This window comes from Lepus europaeus, chromosome 12 (genome assembly GCF_033115175.1).
Source record: "Lepus europaeus isolate LE1 chromosome 12, mLepTim1.pri, whole genome shotgun sequence".
Lineage (NCBI taxonomy): Eukaryota > Metazoa > Chordata > Mammalia > Lagomorpha > Leporidae > Lepus > Lepus europaeus.
Genome location: NC_084838.1, coordinates 3,864,872 through 3,883,865, shown reverse-complemented (window position 1 = coordinate 3,883,865; position 18,994 = coordinate 3,864,872). Strand labels below are relative to the sequence as shown.

General features: G+C 54.6%; 1 protein-coding gene across 10 annotated transcripts in view; it reads left to right on the top strand.

The window, feature by feature from the left end:
• PRRC2B (proline rich coiled-coil 2B) overlaps positions 1-18,994 on the top strand; it is an 83,064-nt gene that overhangs the window by 46,544 nt on the left and 17,526 nt on the right. For 9 of the 10 annotated variants that reach the window (XM_062207357.1, XM_062207353.1, XM_062207352.1 and 6 more), the window contains 7 exons: positions 284-374; positions 2,643-2,835; positions 6,216-6,513; positions 7,574-7,785; positions 10,308-10,503; positions 15,064-15,280; positions 15,863-17,938. In XM_062207357.1, coding sequence (XP_062063341.1) covers positions 284-374; positions 2,643-2,835; positions 6,216-6,513; positions 7,574-7,785; positions 10,308-10,503; positions 15,064-15,280; positions 15,863-17,938 — 3,283 coding nt within the window. The remainder of the gene's footprint in view (positions 1-283; positions 375-2,642; positions 2,836-6,215; positions 6,514-7,573; positions 7,786-10,307; positions 10,504-15,063; positions 15,281-15,862; positions 17,939-18,994) is intronic. The other variant, XM_062207359.1, reaches the window with a different exon arrangement.

Here is an 18,994-nt window from a genome sequence, read left to right as displayed (position 1 = left end):
TTGTGAGGGTGGCCTCTTGTCAGTTCCCCGTGCCTGCTTTGCTCACTCTCCTGTGCCTTGACGTACATGTCAGAGGGAAATCGAGTATCACAGGAGGGTTAGTGTAACTGCCGCCTTCACTGTCAGCTGCAGGGCCTGTGGGGCGGATGTGGCTGGGTGTGACCTGCTCCTCAGTGGATGTGGCGTGGCTCCTGCTGAAGCCGGGTGCTCTCTCAGGGTGCCCTGCACACCATTGACGTTCTCGTTTTTTTCTCCTTGTTCCTGGATCCTCCTGCTGTCGCAGGCCTTCATGAAGAAGTGGACTACTCTGAGAAACTGAAGTTCAGCGATGATGAAGAGGAGGAGGAGGTTGCGAAGGATGGCAGGCCAAAATGGTAAGACTCCCTCTCCTGCCGGCACCGTCCCCGGTCACTGAAGGCAGCAGCACAGGCACAGGCACATTTCCTGGTGCTGGTCTCCCAGAGCGTCCCCGAGTCCCATGGCAGCCTCGCAGGGGCAGCCACTACTTCTGTCTTGCAGATAGGGAGGTGAGAGCCGCTGAGGCCGGCTGTTGGGGAAGTGGAGCCGTGCTTTGTGTCCGGTAGCTTCTCTACCACTGTGCCATCCCCACAGGTGTCACCCAGGCCACTGCTCGCCTGGCCCGTTTGTGGATGTCAGGCCACAGGCTTTTGTGGCCAAGGAAGTTTGGAAAGCCACCCTGGCTTCAGCTTCTTTCTTTGCCTTGGGGTTTCTCAGCACCCTGAAGGTGTTGCAGTGTATTAGGGAGGTGAGGAGCAGGCAGCAGGGCCTCTGCCAGGAGGTGAGGAGCAGGCAGCAGGGCCTCTGCCAGGTTTCTCAGACTTCTTTAACCACGTTTAGCTTCTCTTTTTTGGATCATTTCATTGGACAAGATTTACTCAGTGCCCTTTGGAAAATATCACATTGGATTCTGCTCCCTCTAGTTTTTACCATAATGTTGTTGTGTTGGCTCACATTTTAAAAAGCATTCGTAGGGTTGCTGTAATCCGCGTCCTTTGAGGACCAGCAGTGTGCATGCTCCCCTTGGTTTCCTGTGCGGGACTGCCAGCTTCCTTTGTGCTCTGCTTGCTGTGTTTGCTTTGTGCCTCGTGGTGTGTGTGGTTTAGTCTCAGGCCTCACTGTACTGCACATGCTTTTCTTTCTGTTTTCTCGTCACTGAGTGTTCACACAGGTCTGTAAGGCTTTGTCTTTTCTATTCCATCCTTCACGTCAGAGCTCCTGAAGCCCAGGAGCTGTTGTGGTCAGCACCTGACACGCTTTCTCTGAGGATACAGAAAAGTGAGTTAGAGGATTCTGTAATTATCTCCAAGCTGTTTGATCTCAACCAACGCTTTGAATGCACTTGGGGCATATTTCTATGGTGGTTTCCGGCACAGTAAGCTTGGCAGGAGACCTGATTGAGAATTTAAATTCAAGGCAAAGATCAAGTATTATCAACATGTTTGAGCACTAGTACACTGTGAAAGAGAAAGATCTTTTCTCTGCTGATTCAAAACCCCCAAATGCCCACAAAAGCCAGGACTGGGTCAGCCTAAAGCCCAGAAGCCAGCATTCCATCGGAATGTCCCCCTGGAGTGGCAGGAACCCAAGCACTGGGGCATCACTTGCAGCTTCACAGGGTGTACGTTAGCAGGAAGGTGGCTGGAACTCAGACCAGGTCCCCTGGTGCAGTGTGCAGCATCCCAAACTGCTATGCCAGTGCCTGCCGAGGTGTGGGTTTTAGGCCCAGCTTTGCCGCGGGCTCTGAGCAGACAGCTAAATTTCAGAGACCCAGACTGCGTCCACGGGAATCTTGCTCGTTTTTCAGTGTTCTCTGAACGGGTTGTAGCCATTCACCGTGCAGACTCACACCGGCAGCTCCCAGCCGCCTCTGCTGTGCTCTTCATTTCCTCCTATGCACTCGGCCCCTCTCCTCACCGCGACCCTCTGATCCCATCCCTGCTTGGTCATTGTCTCTGTGCCTCTTCTGGACCGCCGGAGCTTATCCGGTTTGTCTCCTTTTTCACCCTGCTCTCTGGCCCATCCTGCGTACTACACCGTAGGTGTCTTTCACGAACACAGGCGTTCTCTCATGGGTCAGAGACTTGAGTGGTCTCCATTTCTCAGAGTCCAGGTGGAAGTCACTTTCTGTCTTGAACTCTCCCTCTGCACGTGTGCATGTACATGGATGTGCGCAGGCCACACAGGAGCCCTCCCTGTCCCCGCCCGTCTCTGCTCTTACACTCGTTGACTGGGCACATCTGGGTCTGGCAGAGTGTTAGTTAAGCACTTCGTTTATCCAAAGCACAGAGCAGCTATAGTATAAGAAGGGCGTTCGTCTGGGTGTCCCAGCTCCAGTGTTAGCTCCTCCCCGTGAGATTGGCTCCCCCTCGCCTCTGAGATTCAGTTACCAGCTCTTAAAGATGGGGTAGTGAGGACTGTTCAGCGGTCAGTGGAATGACGACTGTGATGCGTGCCACCCGGAGATTGGTGTGGAAGAGTGATTTGATGAGTGCTGGTGATGGATTTTGAGGTTCACACGTGAAGGTATCTGGTATATGGACAGCCGACTCGGCAATTCCCGGTGAGGCCATACTTGCTGCGAGTGAGTGGGGAGAGTTGACGCTGAATGTGGTGCATCCTAGGAACAGCTGGGACCCTAGGAGACAGCGGCAGTTGTCAGTGAGCTCTGCGGACAGTGCTGATGCCAGGCGCACCCAAGAAGAAGGGAAGGACTGGGGCGAAGCAGCGCTCGCGTCCCGAGTCGTCCGAAAGCTGCCAGAACCACAGCCACCTTCCAGAAAGCTCCACGGCTGGGCCACAGGCCCCGACTACCAGGTACTGTGGGCCCGGAGGGCTCTGTGCGTGGCTGATGCGCTGAGATGGCACACGCCCCCTTCAGACTCCTGTGGACCAGAATTCCCAGACAGTCCCTGCTTGACTGTCCCATGCATTCAGTACGTTCATGGCTGAGTTTGGAAAGTCCTGGGTGGGTGTTTTGTTCTTTTAATTACTGATTTAAAAAAAATCTGGCATTGACCATATAGTTACACAAATGTTGGAAGTGTAATGCAGAGACTGTCTTTCTGAGCCAGTTAAAAAGACCCAGTGCTCTTACTGCAGGGCACTTTGGTGTCTGTTTCCTGCCCAGACAATGGCAGTCCTCTGGGCAATCACAGCCAAACCAGGAAGTGGCGTTTCTGCTCAGACGCTAGCTGGCTTCTGCAGGTCGTCCCGTGGATGCCCCTCACACGTCCCCGTGGCTGCCCGGGCTCCTTGTCCTCTTCCGACGCCCCTCACACGTCCCCGTGGCTGCCCGGGCTCCTTGTCCTCTTCCGACGCCCCTCACACGTCCCCGTGGCTGCCCGGGCTCCTTGTCCTCTTCCGACGCCCCTCACACGTCCCCGTGGCTGCCCGGGCTCCTTGTCCACTTCCTCAGCCTTGCCTTAGAGCTCATGACTTGAATGCTTCTGAAGGTTACAGCAAGGGGAGTGGCCCCAAACTGGGTTTGTCAGTGCTTCCTCATTAGGTCCTCGGTTTGATCATTGGCGGGAATCTCTCAGGTGGTAGCTGCCCCTCCTTGCTGTATCCCCCACGTCTGGAACGCTGCTGTCCGCCTCGGACAGTGCGTGCTTTGATCTCTTGGCTAATGTGGGGGCTGCCGAGTTACATAATGTGCCCATTTGTAATGGATGAGAATTGAGTGGGGAAAAACGTTGAGACATTGGGTATGCCACTGTTCGTCAGTGTTCAGTTATTCATTTACTGTATCAGTGGCTTACAGTCTGCTACTCAGATGAGATCTTCCATCCATGGGTTCAGTCCACATGGCCACAGTGCTGTGGCTGGGCCAGGCCAAAGCCAGGAGCCTGGACCTCCATCCAGATTTCCCTTTTGAAAGATGGCACTTGGGTGATCTTTTGCTGAAATGGCACTCGTAGGGGATGCCTGCACTGTGGGCAGCGCCTTGCCCGCTGCGCCACAGCACTGGCCCCCCTTGTGTTTCTTCGATCCTCAGACCTCATTGGCATTTCAGTGTCTGGGGATCAGGTACACTGGTCCATCTGGGTGTTGTCAAGGGTTCACAGCAACACTCTCAGAGAAGCTCAAGATGCCCGAAAGGTAGATTGGGGTTTTTTGGTTTTTTGGTTTTTTTTATTTATTTATTTATTTTTAGCTATTTTAAGATTTATTTATTTATTTGAAAGAGTTACAGGGATAGAGGGAGAGACAGCTCTTCCATCTACTGGTTTGCTCCCCTGGGGCCATAATGGCCAGGGTTGAGCCAGGCTGAAACCCGTAGCCAGGAGCTTTGTCCAAGTCTCCTGTGGGGGTACAGGGTCCCAAGCACCAGGGCCATTAACAGGGAGCTGGATTGGAAGTGCGGTAGCTGGGGAATTGAACAGGTACCCATTTGGGATGTAGGCAGTGGCTTTACGTGCTGCACTGTGATGCCGGTCCCCAAAATAGAGATTTTAAGGTTTTATTTAGGGGGCCAGTATCCCATGTGGGCATCTGTTCGAGTCCTGGCTGCTCCAGTCCCATCCAGCTCCCTGCTAATGTGCCTGAGGAAGCAGCAAAAGGTGGCCCAAGTGCCTGGGCCTCTGCACCCACGTGGGAGCCCCAGAGGAAGCGCCTGGCTTCAGACGGGCCCACCTCCCGTCATTGCAGCCATCTGGGGGGTGAACCAGCAGATGGAAGACCTCTCTCTATTTCTGCTTCTCTCTGTGTAGCTTTGCCTTTCAAATAAATAAATAAATCTTTTTTCAAAAATAGTTTTTTGATTTGAAAGGTGGTGAGACAGATAGATATTCTATTGTTGTTTGACTCCCCAGATGCCTGTGACACCTAGGGCTAGGCCAGGCCACACTCAGGAGCCAGGAAGTGGCAGGTTTCCCAAGTGTTTGGGCCGTAATCTGCCTGCCACGTTGATTTACAGGAAGCTGTACCGGAACCAGAGTTGGGTTCCATCCCAGGGACTCCATTCGATAAGTGGGGCATCCGATGAGTGCCCTAAGCGGTGGCTTGACCCAGTGTCCCATAATGCCTGCTCCTTAGCGTTTCTGTACGTTTGCTCTGAAGCTGCACTTGTGTGTCTTACCGTGGATTTCATTTTCCTGGGATTCTTTATTCCCAAGGGTTTATGTATTGTCATGGAAGGAGGAGTGAGATGGTTTGTTTTGTTACCCATTGGGGCCCTGATACTCTCTCTCTCTCTCTCTTTTTCTTTTTTAAGATCTATTTATTTGAAAAGCAGAGTTAAAAGAGAGAGGGAGAGACAGAGACAGAGATCTTCCATCTGTTGATTTCATTTTCCAAATGGCTGCAACAGCCAGGGCTGGGCCGGACCAAAGCTGAAACCAGGAGCTTCTTCTGGATCTCTCACGTGGGTGTAGGGGCCCAAGCACTTGGGCTCTCTTTTCCAGGCGCACTAGCAGGGATGTGGATTGGAAGTGGAGTAGTCAGGACTCCAACCAGAGTCCATATAGGATGCCAGCGCTGCAGACCGTGGCTTCATTGCCCACCCCAGTGCCCTGATCTCCTGTGTCAGATAGTGGTGAGGGGCGTCCACTTACTGTTCCTGCTTGTCAGTCACAGCGCCGAGAGCTTCGCACGTATGATTTCTTTTCATCTTCATAGTCCCAAGGTCTTCCTTTGTTAGCTGCATTTTACAGATGCAGTGTAGAAAATCGGTATTTGCCAAACCTCTTTCCAGGTATAGTGAGGACAGATCAGGACTAAAACCCAGTTCAGAGGCTGGTGCTGTGGCATAGCAGGCTTAGCCTCTGCCTGCGATGCTGGCATCCCATATGGGCACCGGTTCAAGTCCCGGCTGCTCCTCTTCCGATCCAACTCCTGCTTATGGCCTGAGAAAACAACTGACAATGGCACAGATGTTTGGGCTGTTGCACTCATATGGGAGACCTGGAAAAAGCTTCTGGCTTCAGCCTGACCCAGCCCTGGCTGTTGGCAGCTGTTTGGGGAGTGAACAGTGGATGGAAGATCTCTTTCTCTTTTTCCTCTTCTCTCTCTAACTCTGCCTTTCAAATAAATAAAAATATCTTTAAAAAAAAAAAAAAAGTCTGCCTGTCGCCTGATTGTGCTGTCTCGTGGAGGCTCTGGAGGGTTTTGGGCAGAAGAGTGGATCCCAGAGGGAGTGGCCCTGGCTCCTGGATTTGTGATCCACCCATTCATCAGAGACTTGGTTCCCTTGGCAGAAGTCCTCAATGGGCAGTATGTTCCGGCAACAGTCTGCTGAGGACAAAGAGGACAAGCCACCCCCACGGCAGAAGTTCATCCAGTCAGAGATGTCTGAGGCTGTGGAACGAGCCCGAAAGCGCCGGGAGGAAGAGGAGCGCCGTGCCCGGGAAGAGCGGCTGGCTGCCTGCGCGGCCAAACTCAAACAGCTGGACCAGAAGTGTAAGCAGGCCCAGAAGCAGGTGGAGAAGGAAGTCCCCCGATCTCCAGGCGCTGAGAAGGCGTCCCCACAGGAGAACGGCCCTGCCGGCCGCAAAGGTGAGTAGGGCCCTCCTGTCGCCGTCTGGGGTCCCTGCACTGTGGTCACTGTTTGCTCCTGCATGGCTTCCTGTGGCTCACAAGCAGATGACATTTGGAGCCATCGGTCACTAAGGGTTCAGACCTTGGTCCGGGGCCTGAGCTGTGACCCTGCTCCAGCTTCCTGGCTGGCTATGCTGTGGGTCTTATCTCTCTGGAGCCTGTTTTTTTGTCGGTGAAGTGGGATGAATAGCAGGTGTCTGCCAAAAGTCTGTGGAAGATGGAATGAAAAGTATTTTGGTGCAAAAGTTTTTGAAATCTGTGTGTATGAGGATCTTCAAAATATTTATGGAAATGCATATGTGAAAAACTGCATGGACTTAAGAAATCTTTTGCACTAAAATAAATTAATCATTTGCTTCTATTTTCCAACAACATACATGAAGTACGTTGCAGTTTCTGGCAGGCAGATAGCAGCGTGCTGATTTTATCATCACCACTATGCTGTTATGACAATTGCTAAGCGGAGATACAAATGCCAGCACGACCTCTGACGTGGCATGAAGCCTTTCTGCCTGTTAGAGTGTGTGGTTCTGAAACGGACACAGCAGATGGCTGTGAGAGACACTGAGCAGTGCTAGGTAAAGGAGATTTCCACAAAGACTGTGGGGCAGGCATGGCTGCGATTCAGGCAAGCAGAGACTAAGTGGGCCCAGGTCACGTGATCCTGGAGCTGTCGCGTTTGTGTGTGGAGTAATGGATAGATGGCCTGTCAGTGAGTTCAGGACTACTCTGTGGTTCACCAGAGTCCCTTTAGATAAAACTTCTTCCCAGCTCTGCCACTGACTGACCTGAGCTCAACCCTTACTTTTCTCATCTCTACAGTGACAGTGGGTGATGCCTCTTTTCAGAGTTTGATGGGAAACCAGTGAACTGGTGCCTGGGTCACACTGTGCACAGCGCTGGGTTCAGTGGACGCACCAGTCTGACATTGAGAACACATGCCACCTGCTGCTCAGCATTGGCTGGACTGAGCATAGGAGCTCCCTACAGCACGTTCCTTTGCTTGCTTGTTCTCTAGGCTCCCCAGAATTCCCTGTGCAGGAAGCGCCCCCCACATTCTCAGAGGAGGCACCCACAGCCTCCCCAGCGGTGGCTCAGAGCAGCAGCAGCAGCAGCAGCAGCAGCAGCGAAGAGGAGGCCAGGGAGGCTGGGTCCCCTGCACCGGAGTTCAGCAAGTACCAGAAGACCCTTCCTCCCCGGTTCCAGCGCCAGCAGCAGCAGACACAGCAGGTAGGCGGCCGAGACACTTAGACTGTTGTCAGAGATGGACCTAGCTCCTGAGCACATGTTCTCTCTCCAATTCAAAGACGAAACCAGGGGCAGCTGTTGTGGCATAGCCGGTTAAACTGCTGCTTTGGACGTCAGCATCTTGTGACGGTTCAAATCCTGGCTACTCTGCGTCTCATCCAGCTTCCTGCCAGTGCTTCCTGGGAGGCAGCTCAGATTCCTGGGTCCCTGCCACCTCTGTGTTGCAGGCACCTGGGAGTGAACCTGTGGATGGAACATCACTCTTGTCTCTCTCTCTGTGTCTCTTATTCTGCCTTTCAAGTAGATGAAAGCAAACATTAAAAAACAAAACCTCTGAGGGCTGGCGCCGTGGCTCAACAGGCTAATCCTCCGCCTAGCGGCGCCGGCACACTGGGTTCTAGTCCCGGTTGGAGCGCCGGATTCTATCCCGGTTGCCCCTCTTCCAGGCCAGCTCTCTGCTGTGGCCAGGGAGTGCAGTGGAGGATGGCCCAAGTGCTTGGGCCCTGCACCCACATGGGAGACCAGGAGAAGCACCTGGCTCCTGGCTTCGGAACCGCACGGTGCGCTGGCCGCGGCGGCCATTGGAGGGTGAACCAACGGCAAAGGAAGACCTTTCTCTCTGTCTCTCTCACTGTCCACTCTGCCTGTCAAAAATTAAAAAAAAAAAACAAAACCTGAAAGTCACCAGAAGGGAAGTCTGGAGTTGTTCCTCAAAATGTGGTTCCTTTGGAAGATCAGCCCCGAACGTTATTTATTTCTGCAAGTACCAGAGACCCTGGGAACAAACAGAGCTCTTCGGTGTGTTGGTCTACCCAGGAAGATAGTGGTGTATGCCCTAGCTCTGTTAGTTTAGCTGGAACAGTAGTTGTTCGTTCATAGCAGGATTAAGAGGAGCCATGAGAAAGAGGCATGTCAGCTTTGGGTTCGGACATACATGTGCAGGCTTTGTGTTAGCGGCTCATGCTGGTGACGGAACTAGCCGTACATGGGCATGGAGCGTCAGGCGTGTCCGCTGCAGCTGCGGACTGCCCTTTGTGATGATGAGGGCTTTGTGCAGTGCCACATGTAAGTTGGTTCCTCTGCCTCACCATCGTTGGTGTTTTGCGAACTAAAAAGGACGTGCGTTTGTGCCCTGCAGAAGGGGTGACAGGCTGCAGATCCCGCCCAGCTGGCGGCCCTCAGTGACGTTTGCTCACCTTGGAGTAGCAGGAGCCATGCGCCTGGCTTTCTTTGCAGCTAGCAGTGTGCTAGGTTGTTACTATCAGGAATTGAAGATGTTCTGCAGTGTGTGTGTCCTGGAGAAACAGGGAAGGTTTTAAGCCTTTCCCGACTGTCTTGTGTAATTTCCTCCAAACCTTCCCCCCTCCCCTCCCCCAGGCTCTAGGGAGTGTTGAGGGGCTGCCCTCCTTCTGCAGCGCTGTACTGTGAGTGAGTACTAGGCAGTAACTCGCTGGCTCGGAGGAGGGTTGTGGACTGGGGAGATCTTTGACGTTGCCGTACCAGGTGCGGTAGTGACAGCTGCTCCGGGGAACTCTGTAGGGGTGGGGGAGGCAGTGATGAGCGAACCCTTCCTTAGGCATGGGAGGAAGTCAACAAACGCCATGGTGGCTCCTCTGGGTGAGTTCCCAGGGCCTGGAGCCTAGCTAGGAGGTGCTGTTGGGTCGAGGCCAGCAGCCTCCTGTGTGGCCTGGGAGACCGGAGAGTAGCTCCAGTCGTCTGACTGAGGAACTCCTAGAAGGTGCTGTGACTGTCAGTGAAGAATCCAGCCCAGGGGGAGCTTCAGGCTGCCAGGCGCCTCTCTGCTGTCACAGTGGAAGCCCTCCTGGGCTGGCGGCCTGGCTCAGCACTCAGTAGCTCCAGAGGTGGCCTCGTGAGGGGTTTATGAAGGCTGGCAGAGGAACATTTTTTAAAAGCTGGAAACCTTGGTTTAGGGATAGAGGGAAGAAGGGCATCACAGAGGGTATGGTCTCCCCAGCCTGATGTGGGCAGGCAGGGCTGTCGTGAGCTAAGGGCAGTTATGGGAGCTGAAACCAGAGTGGCAGCTCGGGCAGGCTGTGGCAGGACCCTGTGGGTCATGTGTGGCTGTTGTGGATCACGTGTGGCCGCCCAGGTTCCAGGCTGTTGTGGATCACGTGTGGCCGCCCAGGATCCAGGCTGCTGGGTAGAGAGCAAGGACTTCTGAGTCTGGGCCAGCGCCTGGGCGTGGGTGTGTGAAAACGATTGCCCTCGTCGAGGTGGTGGCCGTGGAGTAGGAGAGGCGGCCGGCATGCCGACAGTCCCAGGAGAGAGCTTGCCTGCTCATGTAGCACAGGTCTGCTTGGGTACTCGGGTGGTAATGGTGTGCCCTTCTGTAGCCTCGGGAGGGAGCCCAGCCCGATCGCGTGGGGTCTCCCCTTGGAGCACTTGGGTGCTGTGTTCCTGCTAGAAGCTAGAGCTGCATGCATATGGGAAGTGGCTCTGCCCCCACTGTCCTTGTCTAACCAGCTCTGTTTTCTCCTGACCAGGAGCAGCTGTACAAGATGCAGCACTGGCAGCCTGTGTATCCCGCGCCTGCCCACCCGCAGCGCACCTTCTACCCGCACCACCCCCACATGCTGGGCTTTGATCCCAGGTGGATGATGGTGCCTTCCTACATGGACCCACGGATCACACCCACTCGGACCCCTGTGGACTTCTACCCCTCAGCCTTACATCCTTCAGGTGAGCCTCGTGGGCTCTGGGCCACACCTGCAGCATCTGAGATAGTGTAGGTAGTGGTTAAGGGTGTACCCACCTGGAGTCCAGTCTGGTCTTTCATTTAAAAGTCCGAGTTAGAGAGAGGAATCTTCCATTCACTGGTTCACTCCTCAGGTGGCTGCAATGGCCTGGCCTGGGCCAGGTTACAGCCAGGAGCCAGGAGCGTCATGTGGGTGTCCCACGTGGATGGCAGGGGCCCGGGTGCTTGGGTCATCCTCCTGAAGTGGAGCCGCTGGCGCTTGAACAGGCGCCCATGTGGGATGCTGGCCAAATGCCAGCCCCTCTGTTCATTTCTCATGCCTTCTTTTTGATGATTTTTCCCCATTGACTAGCCTTTCCCAAGGTTTCCAATGCCTTTTAAAAAGTATTTATTTGTGTTTCTTTTTTTTTTTGTCTTAACTTGCATTTTATTTCATTAATTTCTGCTTTTTGCCCCTTTATTCTCTATTTCCTTTGAAATTATTCTGTTCTTTTTCTCATGTCTTCGGTCATTAATTTCTGGTTTATAAGCTTATATTTATGGATTAATTTCTAACATAGTTACTTTGTGGCCAAGTATACGGTCTGTCTGCTAAAGGCTGGGATTTAAATGGTCAGATCATATATATTTGGCCTTGATCTGTCTGTCGTTCAGTTTTGCTGTTGTAGGACAGAAGCAGGCATGTATTCTACTTGATGAAGTTGCCTGAGAACTAATTCCCAGTTCTGTTCTCTCTCCAACACTGTCTAATCTATTTCTAATTCCCCCCCACACACACACACACACACAGGCAGAGTGGATAGTGAGAGAGACAGAGAGAAAGGTCTTCCTTTTTGCCGTTGGTTCACCCTCCAATGGCCGCTGCGGCCGGCGCATCTCGCTGATCCGAAGCCAGGAGCCAGGTGCTTCTCCTGGTCTCCCATGCGGGTGCAGGGCCCAAGGACTTGGGCCATCCTCCACTGCCCTCCCGGGCCATAGCAGAGAGCTGGCCTGGAAGAGGGGCAACCGGGATAGAATCCGGCGCCCCGACTGGGACTAGAACCCGGTGTGCCGGCGCCGCAAGGTGGAGGATTAGCCTGTTAAGCCACGGCGCCGGCCTCTATTTCTAATTTTTAAAACATTTATTTATTTGAAAGACAAACAGGTAGTCAGAGAGAGCCCTCATTCTGTAGCAATGACAGCTAGAATTCAGCCAGGCCAAAGCCAGGGCTGGGAACTCCATCCGGGTCTCCTGAGTATCTAGCAGGGACAGACTTGCAGCCCCCCCAGGGCACACATTAGTAGAAAGCTGGAATTGAGAACAGAGCCAGGATTGAAACCCAGGCACTCCGATATGAGATTCAGGCATCAAAGTGGCTTCACAACTGCCACACCAAACACCTACTCTAATCATTTTATTGTCTATGAGATTTAATTTTAGTGACTTTGTATTTAATTACCAGCATTTGTTCCTCCACTGTGTTTTCTTGTGTTTCTCTTACGTTTTTTATTTAGGCTTCTAGTCACAGTGAGCATAACCGTCCAGCAGTGAACGGATTGCTCTGTTATCTCTCCTTGCTGGGGAGGGTCTCACAAAGTTCTCAGGGAATCACTCCCCACAATTGTCTGCTCATGTTAGGTTGCACGTTCTCAGTAGTTTTTTCTGTGAGGATCCATTATGATATGATTTGAGGGCTTATGTATTCCCTGGGAGTTTGATGTGTTTTCTTTTTGTGTCACTCTGCCTTTCAAATAAATAAGTCTTTAAAAAGTTGATCTCCCATCCGCTGGTTCACTCCTCCAAATGATCACAACAGCTAGAGCTAGGCCAGGCCAACTCCAAGAACTCCCTCTCAGTCTCCCACATGGGCGGCAAGGACTTGGGTCCTTGGGCCATCCTCTTCTGCCTTCCCACATGCATTGCCATGGAGCTGGGTCAGAAATTGAGTGGCATCCCAAGTGGCAACCTAACCTGCTGCACTACAACCCCTGCCTCTTTATTGACAGCCTAGAACCACCTTTTGTTCCTGGGCCATTCTGGAAGGTAGGAATCTGAACTGTGCTCTCCTCCAAGCCACTATGGAAAAACTTCCTAATCAATACCCTGTAACAAAGGGCGCAGATTTGGGGGCCAGTGTTGTGGCATAGTAGGTAAAGCTGCTGCCTGCAATGCCGGCATCCCATTTGGGTGCCAGTTCATGTCCCAGCTGCTCCACTTCTGATGCAGCTCCCTGCTGATGGCCTGGGAAAAGCAATGGAAGATGGCCCAAGTGCCTGGGACCCTGCTACCCACATAGGAGAGATAAAAGAAACTCCTGGCTCCTGACTTTGCCCTGGCCCAGCCCTGGCCATTGCAGTCATCTGGGGAATAAACCAGTGATGGAAGATCCCTCCCTGCCCCTGTAACTCTGACGTTGAAATAAATAAATAAATCTTTTAACAATAACAAAAAACACATTTTTGTGATACCCCTTTTAAGAGTGTGGCCCTTACCGTGCCCTGTTTTTTAAAAGGCAGAGTGACAGAGGGAGAGACTGAGATAGACAAAGAGGTCTTCCATCCGTTAGCTCAGTCCTCAAATGGCTCCAATGGCCCGTGGTGGATCAGGCTGAAGCCAGTAGCCAGGAACTCCTGTGTGGGTCTCCCATGTGATTTGGCAGGGGCCTAGCTAATTTGACCATCTTCCACTGCTTTCCCAGGCACATTAGTAGGGGGCGGGATTGGAAGTGGAGCAGCCAGGACTCGAACATGCACTCACATAGGATGCCAAAGTTAACCCACTGCATCAATGATGCTGACCCTACTTAGGAGGTCTTTTTGTTTTTGTTATTAAGGTTGATTTATTTGAGGGGTCGGCGCTGTGGCACAGTGGGTTAACGCCCTGGCCTGAAGCGCTGACATCCCATATGGGTACTAGTTCTAGTCCTGGCTGCTCCTCTTCCAATCCTGGGAAAGCAGTAGAAGATGGCCCAAGTCCTTGGGCCCCTGCACCTACGTGGGAGACCCGGAAGAAGCTCCTGGCTCCTGGCATTGGATCGGTGCAGCTCCGGCCGTTGTGGCCAATTGGGGAGTGAACCAGCGGGTGGAAGACCTCTCTCTCTCTGCCTCTCCTCTCTCTGTGTACTCTGACTTTCAAATAAATAAGTAAATCTTTAAAATTAAATTTAAAATAAGTAAATCTTTAAAATTAAAGATTTACTTATTTATTTGAAAGGAAGTTACAAAGAGAAGGAGAGAGAAAGATCACTGTTTCATTCCGCAAGTGGCAGATTGTTCTGTCTTCATCTGGGAGACCCAGGTGAAGCTCCTGACTCCTGGCTGCAGCCTGGCCGCTGCAGCCATCTGGGAAGTCTGCCAGCGGATGGAAGACCTCTGTGTCTCTCCCACGTTCAAATAAACAAACAGAGTCTGATACTTCTGTGCAGCATTTCTGTGGTAGGAGGGCTTTTCAAGGTCAGTCATACTACCAGAAACGAGGAGAGGTATATAGCTTGTAATAAATGCTTAACAATGGTGAGTAACTTCAGGGTTCCAGGAGGGCTGTCCACCACCACTTCAATCAGATTGACTTTGTATTTGAGTGTGCATCAGTAGCATTTGAACAAAAAGTTCCGTGCTAAAGGAAAGCTTCAGTCCCCTGGCCTGGTGCAAAACCATTATCCCAGCTCAAAGAAAGAACAGCCAGGGCTGGTGTTTTGATGTAGTGGGTAAAGCCACCACCACCTGCAGTGCTGGCATCCCATAAGGCTGCCAGTTCTAGTCCTGGCTGCTCCACTTCCAATCCAGCTCTCTGCTATGGCCTGGGAAAGCAGTGGAAGATGGCCCAAATCCTTGGGCCCCTGCACCCATGTGGGAGACCCAGAAGAGGCTCCTGGCTTCGGATTGGTCCAGTTCCGGCCGTTGGCGGCCATCTGGGGAAGTGAATCAGCAGATGGAAAACATCTCTCTCTTTCTCCTTCTGCCTGTCTAACTCTGCCTTTCAAAATAAATAAATAAATCTTTACAAACAAACAAAAAAGAACAACCTTGTTTTGGGCCTTGTTTTACCATCTCCTCAGTTCCACACAAAGGTGCGGAGTGTTGCTACCAGTCTTAGGGGTAGAAATACAAGGGGAGAAAGTCCCGAAGTCTGTTTCTAAATCTTGTAAGGATCTCGAGTCAAATAAATGCTACCTCATTGTTTCTTCGAAGCTCTCTGGGAGGTAGTGTGTCTCCCTGGGGTCTGTTGAGCACATCTCCCTGCACAGAAATTCTCCTTGCTGATTGACCAGCCCTGGCCAGCCTTCTGGCCAGCATTGACGGACTCTAACAGGAAATGTCCAGCTTTTGTTGGCAAGTGTTATGTGACATTCAACACAGAGGTTCCTCATCTGGGAACCAAGAGTGGACTCCGGGTCTTTGAACAAGTGTGCCTTCGAAGCTTCTTGGGTCGGGAAAGACAAAGAGCCCATGCTGATGCGGTGCGTGTGCTGTGTGCATGTGACGGTTGGGCTCTTTGTTTGCCCTGGGCCTGGAGCAGGGCTTTCTGAATGCGATAACGTAGATGAGTTCTTTGCTTTCTTCAGGACTGATGAAACCTATGATGCCACAAGATTCTCTGAGTGGGACTGGCTGTCGCTCCGAGGAGCAGAACTGTGTGCCCTCGCTCCAGGAAAGAAAAGTGACCACCATGGACCCAGCCCCTGTGTGGGGCCCAGAGGGCTACATGGCCTTGCAGAGCAAGGGCTACTCACTTCCCCACCCAAAGCCGAGTGACACTTTGGCTGTGGACATGCACGTCAGGTGAGATGCCTTCAACTGCAGCAGGAGTCCAGTCCTGGCTGAGGCCCCTGGGCAGAGGTGCTGTCCTGGGAGACGCCCCGCAGGGCAGCCGGGCTCCTTTGACAGTCTCGTGTGCCCTCTGGGGAAGGAGTGTGGGGAGCACTGCTTGGCTGCTTGGTGTGGGGGGGCTCCTTCTGATGGTGGGACGGAGACTGCTGGGGGCTGCTGAAATGTGGGCAGGCGGGGCTTGCTGGTTCCTGTGGAAGTCAACGAAGCCGGCCCGAGCGCCCGACTCTCACCAACTCTGCCAGGCTCCAGCGCACTCTGCACCAGGGGACTGCTCGCTCCTCTGTCTCCAGGGCGGCACGCTGAGCCCACCTGGTGGCCGCTGCCTTCTCCACGCTCACGGACTACAAGGTCACCACCGCCATGGCCCGGCAGCTCTGAGACGTGTTGAAAGATAGAGCAAGTGTTGGTGCTTGTGGTTTTTGGTTTTTGTTTTTTAGTTTTTTTTTTTTCTTTTTAAAACTAAGCTCTGTGTTCAGCATGGAAGCAGGAACCAAGCTCCAATCACGTTGACTGGTTTTTCTGGTTCCTTTTCAGGAATGAAAGCTCTTACTCTGCCTCACCCGGAAGGCCAGGGGGCGTAAGTGCCCCCCGCACTCTCTTTGAGGAGAGAGCGGAGGAATACTTGAGTGCTTTTGACAAGAAGGCCCAAGCAGACTTTGACAGCTGTGTCTCCTCTCAAAGAATAGGCCAGGAGCTTGTGTTTCCACCCCAAGACAATGTTCAGGAAGCAGGTGCTCCTGCGGGCCACACCCAAAACCTCAGGCGCTCCCCACTGGAGCCCGACTTTACCCCTGCTGAGAAAAAGCCCGAGTATGGCAGTTGGGACGTTGGTCACCAGCCAAAGGCCGCTGACACAGCCAGTGCTGCTGAGCAGGAGGCCCCCCAGGAGGAGTCGTCCTGCAACGTCTCCTCCTGGGAGAAGGAAGGGAGCCCCGGCAAGCAGCCATCCTCAGAGCCCGAGTGGGCCCCCGAGCCTCGGAGCGCCAGCAGCCAGCAGCAGGAGCAGCCAGGCCGGACCCGGAGGTCGGGCCCCATCAAGAAACCTGTCCTGAAAGCCCTCAAAGTGGAGGAGAAGGAGAAGGAGAAGGAGCTGCAGAAGCTCAAGCAGGGCCCGGGGGAGGCCAGCGCCCGACTGGCCAAGGCCAAGGAGCCGCTTCCCCAGGGGGAGAAGGAGGAGGAGGAGGAGAACGACCCCTCCCTGGCCAACGCCTCCCCCTCCACTGTGGAGGCCAAGAGCTCTCCCCGTCCTGGTCTTGGCCACGAGGCCAGTAAATTGGAAGATGATGAGAAGCCCGACAAGGCGTGGGAGGCCAGACCCTCGCGTGAGCCCAGCGATGTCCCCCCAACAAAGCGGAACAACTGGATCTTCATTGACGAGGAGCAAGCCTTTGGGGGCAGAGGGCAGGCCCGGAGCCGGGGCCGTGGATTCAGAGAGTTCACTTTCCGTGGTCGGCCCACTGGCGGAAGTGGAGGCAGTGTTTGTGGCGGGGGGGTCCTGGGGGCGCGCGGCATCTACAGCAGCAGCCAGCGAGGCGGCCGGGGCCGCGGCCTGCGGGACTTCACTCAGCCAGAAGAGTGCCCCCGAGCCAAACCCCGGCGAAGGATCGCCAGCGAGACGCACAGCGAGGGCTCCGAGTACGAAGAGCTGCCCAAGCGGCGTCGGCAGAGAGGCTCCGAGGCCGGGAACGAGGGCCTGCTGCCAGAGCGGGAGGAGAGCGCCTTGAAGAGAGACTCCTGGCGCTCCAACAAGACCTACTGCGAGGACCAGGGAGCGCTAGATGCTAAGAGCCGGGGCCCTCGGGCCTTCGGGCGCGCCCTCCCACCCCGGCTCAGCAATTGTGGCTACGGGCGGAGGACCTTCCTCTCCAAAGAGCCTGCCCACTGGCAGAGCCGAAGCGCGGGCTGCTCCTGGCAGGAGTACGGCTCCGACGCAGGTGGCACCCGGCGTGCCTCCGACAGAGACTACGTCTCCGACTCCTACAAACACGCCGACGTGTTTGGTAGCAGGGCCTTGGAGGACGGCCGCTTGGACGACAAGAGGTCGTCCTTCTTCCAAGACGACCACGCAGCTGACTGCGAAAACGCCGAGATCCGGCCTTTCCGGAGGAGGCGCCCTCCACGCCAGGACAAGCCGCCTCGCTTCCGGCGCCTCCGGCAGGAGCGGGAGTCCTTGGGCCTGTGGGGCCCAGAAGAGGAGCCCCATCTGCTGCCGGGGCAGTGGCCGGGCAGATCCAAGCTCTGTCCTGGGGAACAGAGTGGTGCCGGGGGCCGCAGGTCCCCCGAGCTCTCCTACCAGAACTCCTCTGATCACGGCAACGAGGAGTGGGAGACGGCCTCTGAGAGCAGCGACTTCAGCGAGCGCCGTGAGCGCCGCGAAGGCCACGGGGCTGGACCTGCGCCCCTAGGGGATGGAGGCCTGTGTGGGGCCAGCTTGGGGGAGAAGAAGGAGATGGCCAAGCGCAGCTTCTCCAGCCAGAGGCCCCAGGGGGACAGACAGAGCCGTAAACTGGAGCCGGGAGGGTTTGGGGAGAAGCCTGCTAGGCCAAGTGGTGGTGAAGCGTCCCCCCGCTACGAGAGCCAGCAGAGTGGGACACCTGTGAAAGCTAAAAGGTAACGCGAGAGCTCCTCGGGCCCTCTGTTGTCCTGTTGCTCAGCAGCACTGACCCCATGCATGCTTGCCCGCCGCGTGTCAGGCACCTGCCGGGCCGTCGTGTGTGAGCGTCTCATCACTCACTCTTGCATCGCTTGTCTGCCTCTTGTGGTGTGTTTTTGTTGTGGCTTGACAAGACTAAAACTGACAGTAGAGTCCCCCACCCCCAGGGATCCTCTGCAGCTGCCGTCCCGAGAGTTCAGCCTCCATGTGTGTCGCAGGGCCATTGAGGGCTGCTGCTGCTGCGTAGGGCCTCGCCTTGTGTGGAGCCTGGCAAGCACCGGTCAGTCCACCAGCTTCCTCTGTGCCTGAGCTGCTGCCAGCCAGTGTGCCGGCTGCTCACGGCTGGCCTCCTGCCTGCACTAGCCGGAGGGGGTGGCTGGCCCCTGGCAGTGCTGCTGCGTGACAGGGCGGAGCGGCAGCACGGTGCAGGGAAGACGGCTGTCACCCAGTAGGGGCGATGGGGCTTGGGCTGCCTCAGGTCCCGTGAGTGTCCCTTCTCTGGAGTTGGTGACTGGTCTGTGCTTGGTCTGGCTCACTGTCCACAGGCTGCCCGTATCAGGCGAAGGGCTCACTGATGTGTATACTAGGAGCCTCAGACAAGGGGGACAAGGGGGAGCCGAGGCCTTCACTGCCCTCAGGGCATCCTAAGGAGGGGTGCTCACAGTTCCTGCCCTCCTTAGAATTCAGGGCACAGAACCTGGGGTGGTGGTCCCCTAAAGACATAGCCATTGGAGCCCTGGCTCCATGCTGGCCGGCTGTCCTGGATGAGAGCAGAAGGGTTAGCCTGTTCTAAGCACATCCCTTCCCCTTCTGCCGTGGAGAGAACAGAAGCACCGAAGCCTGGGAGGGGTTGGAGGAAGAGCCGCTGTCCCCACGGCAGGGAGAACCGTGCTCAGCTGTGCCATGGGTGGCCGCTGGCCGCGTGTGTTGGTGCACGGCCACACAGGCCGGCCGATGCTGCCTGATGAGAGCTGGGGAGGGAATTGGACCGAGGTCAGGCTGCTGTGTCTGTG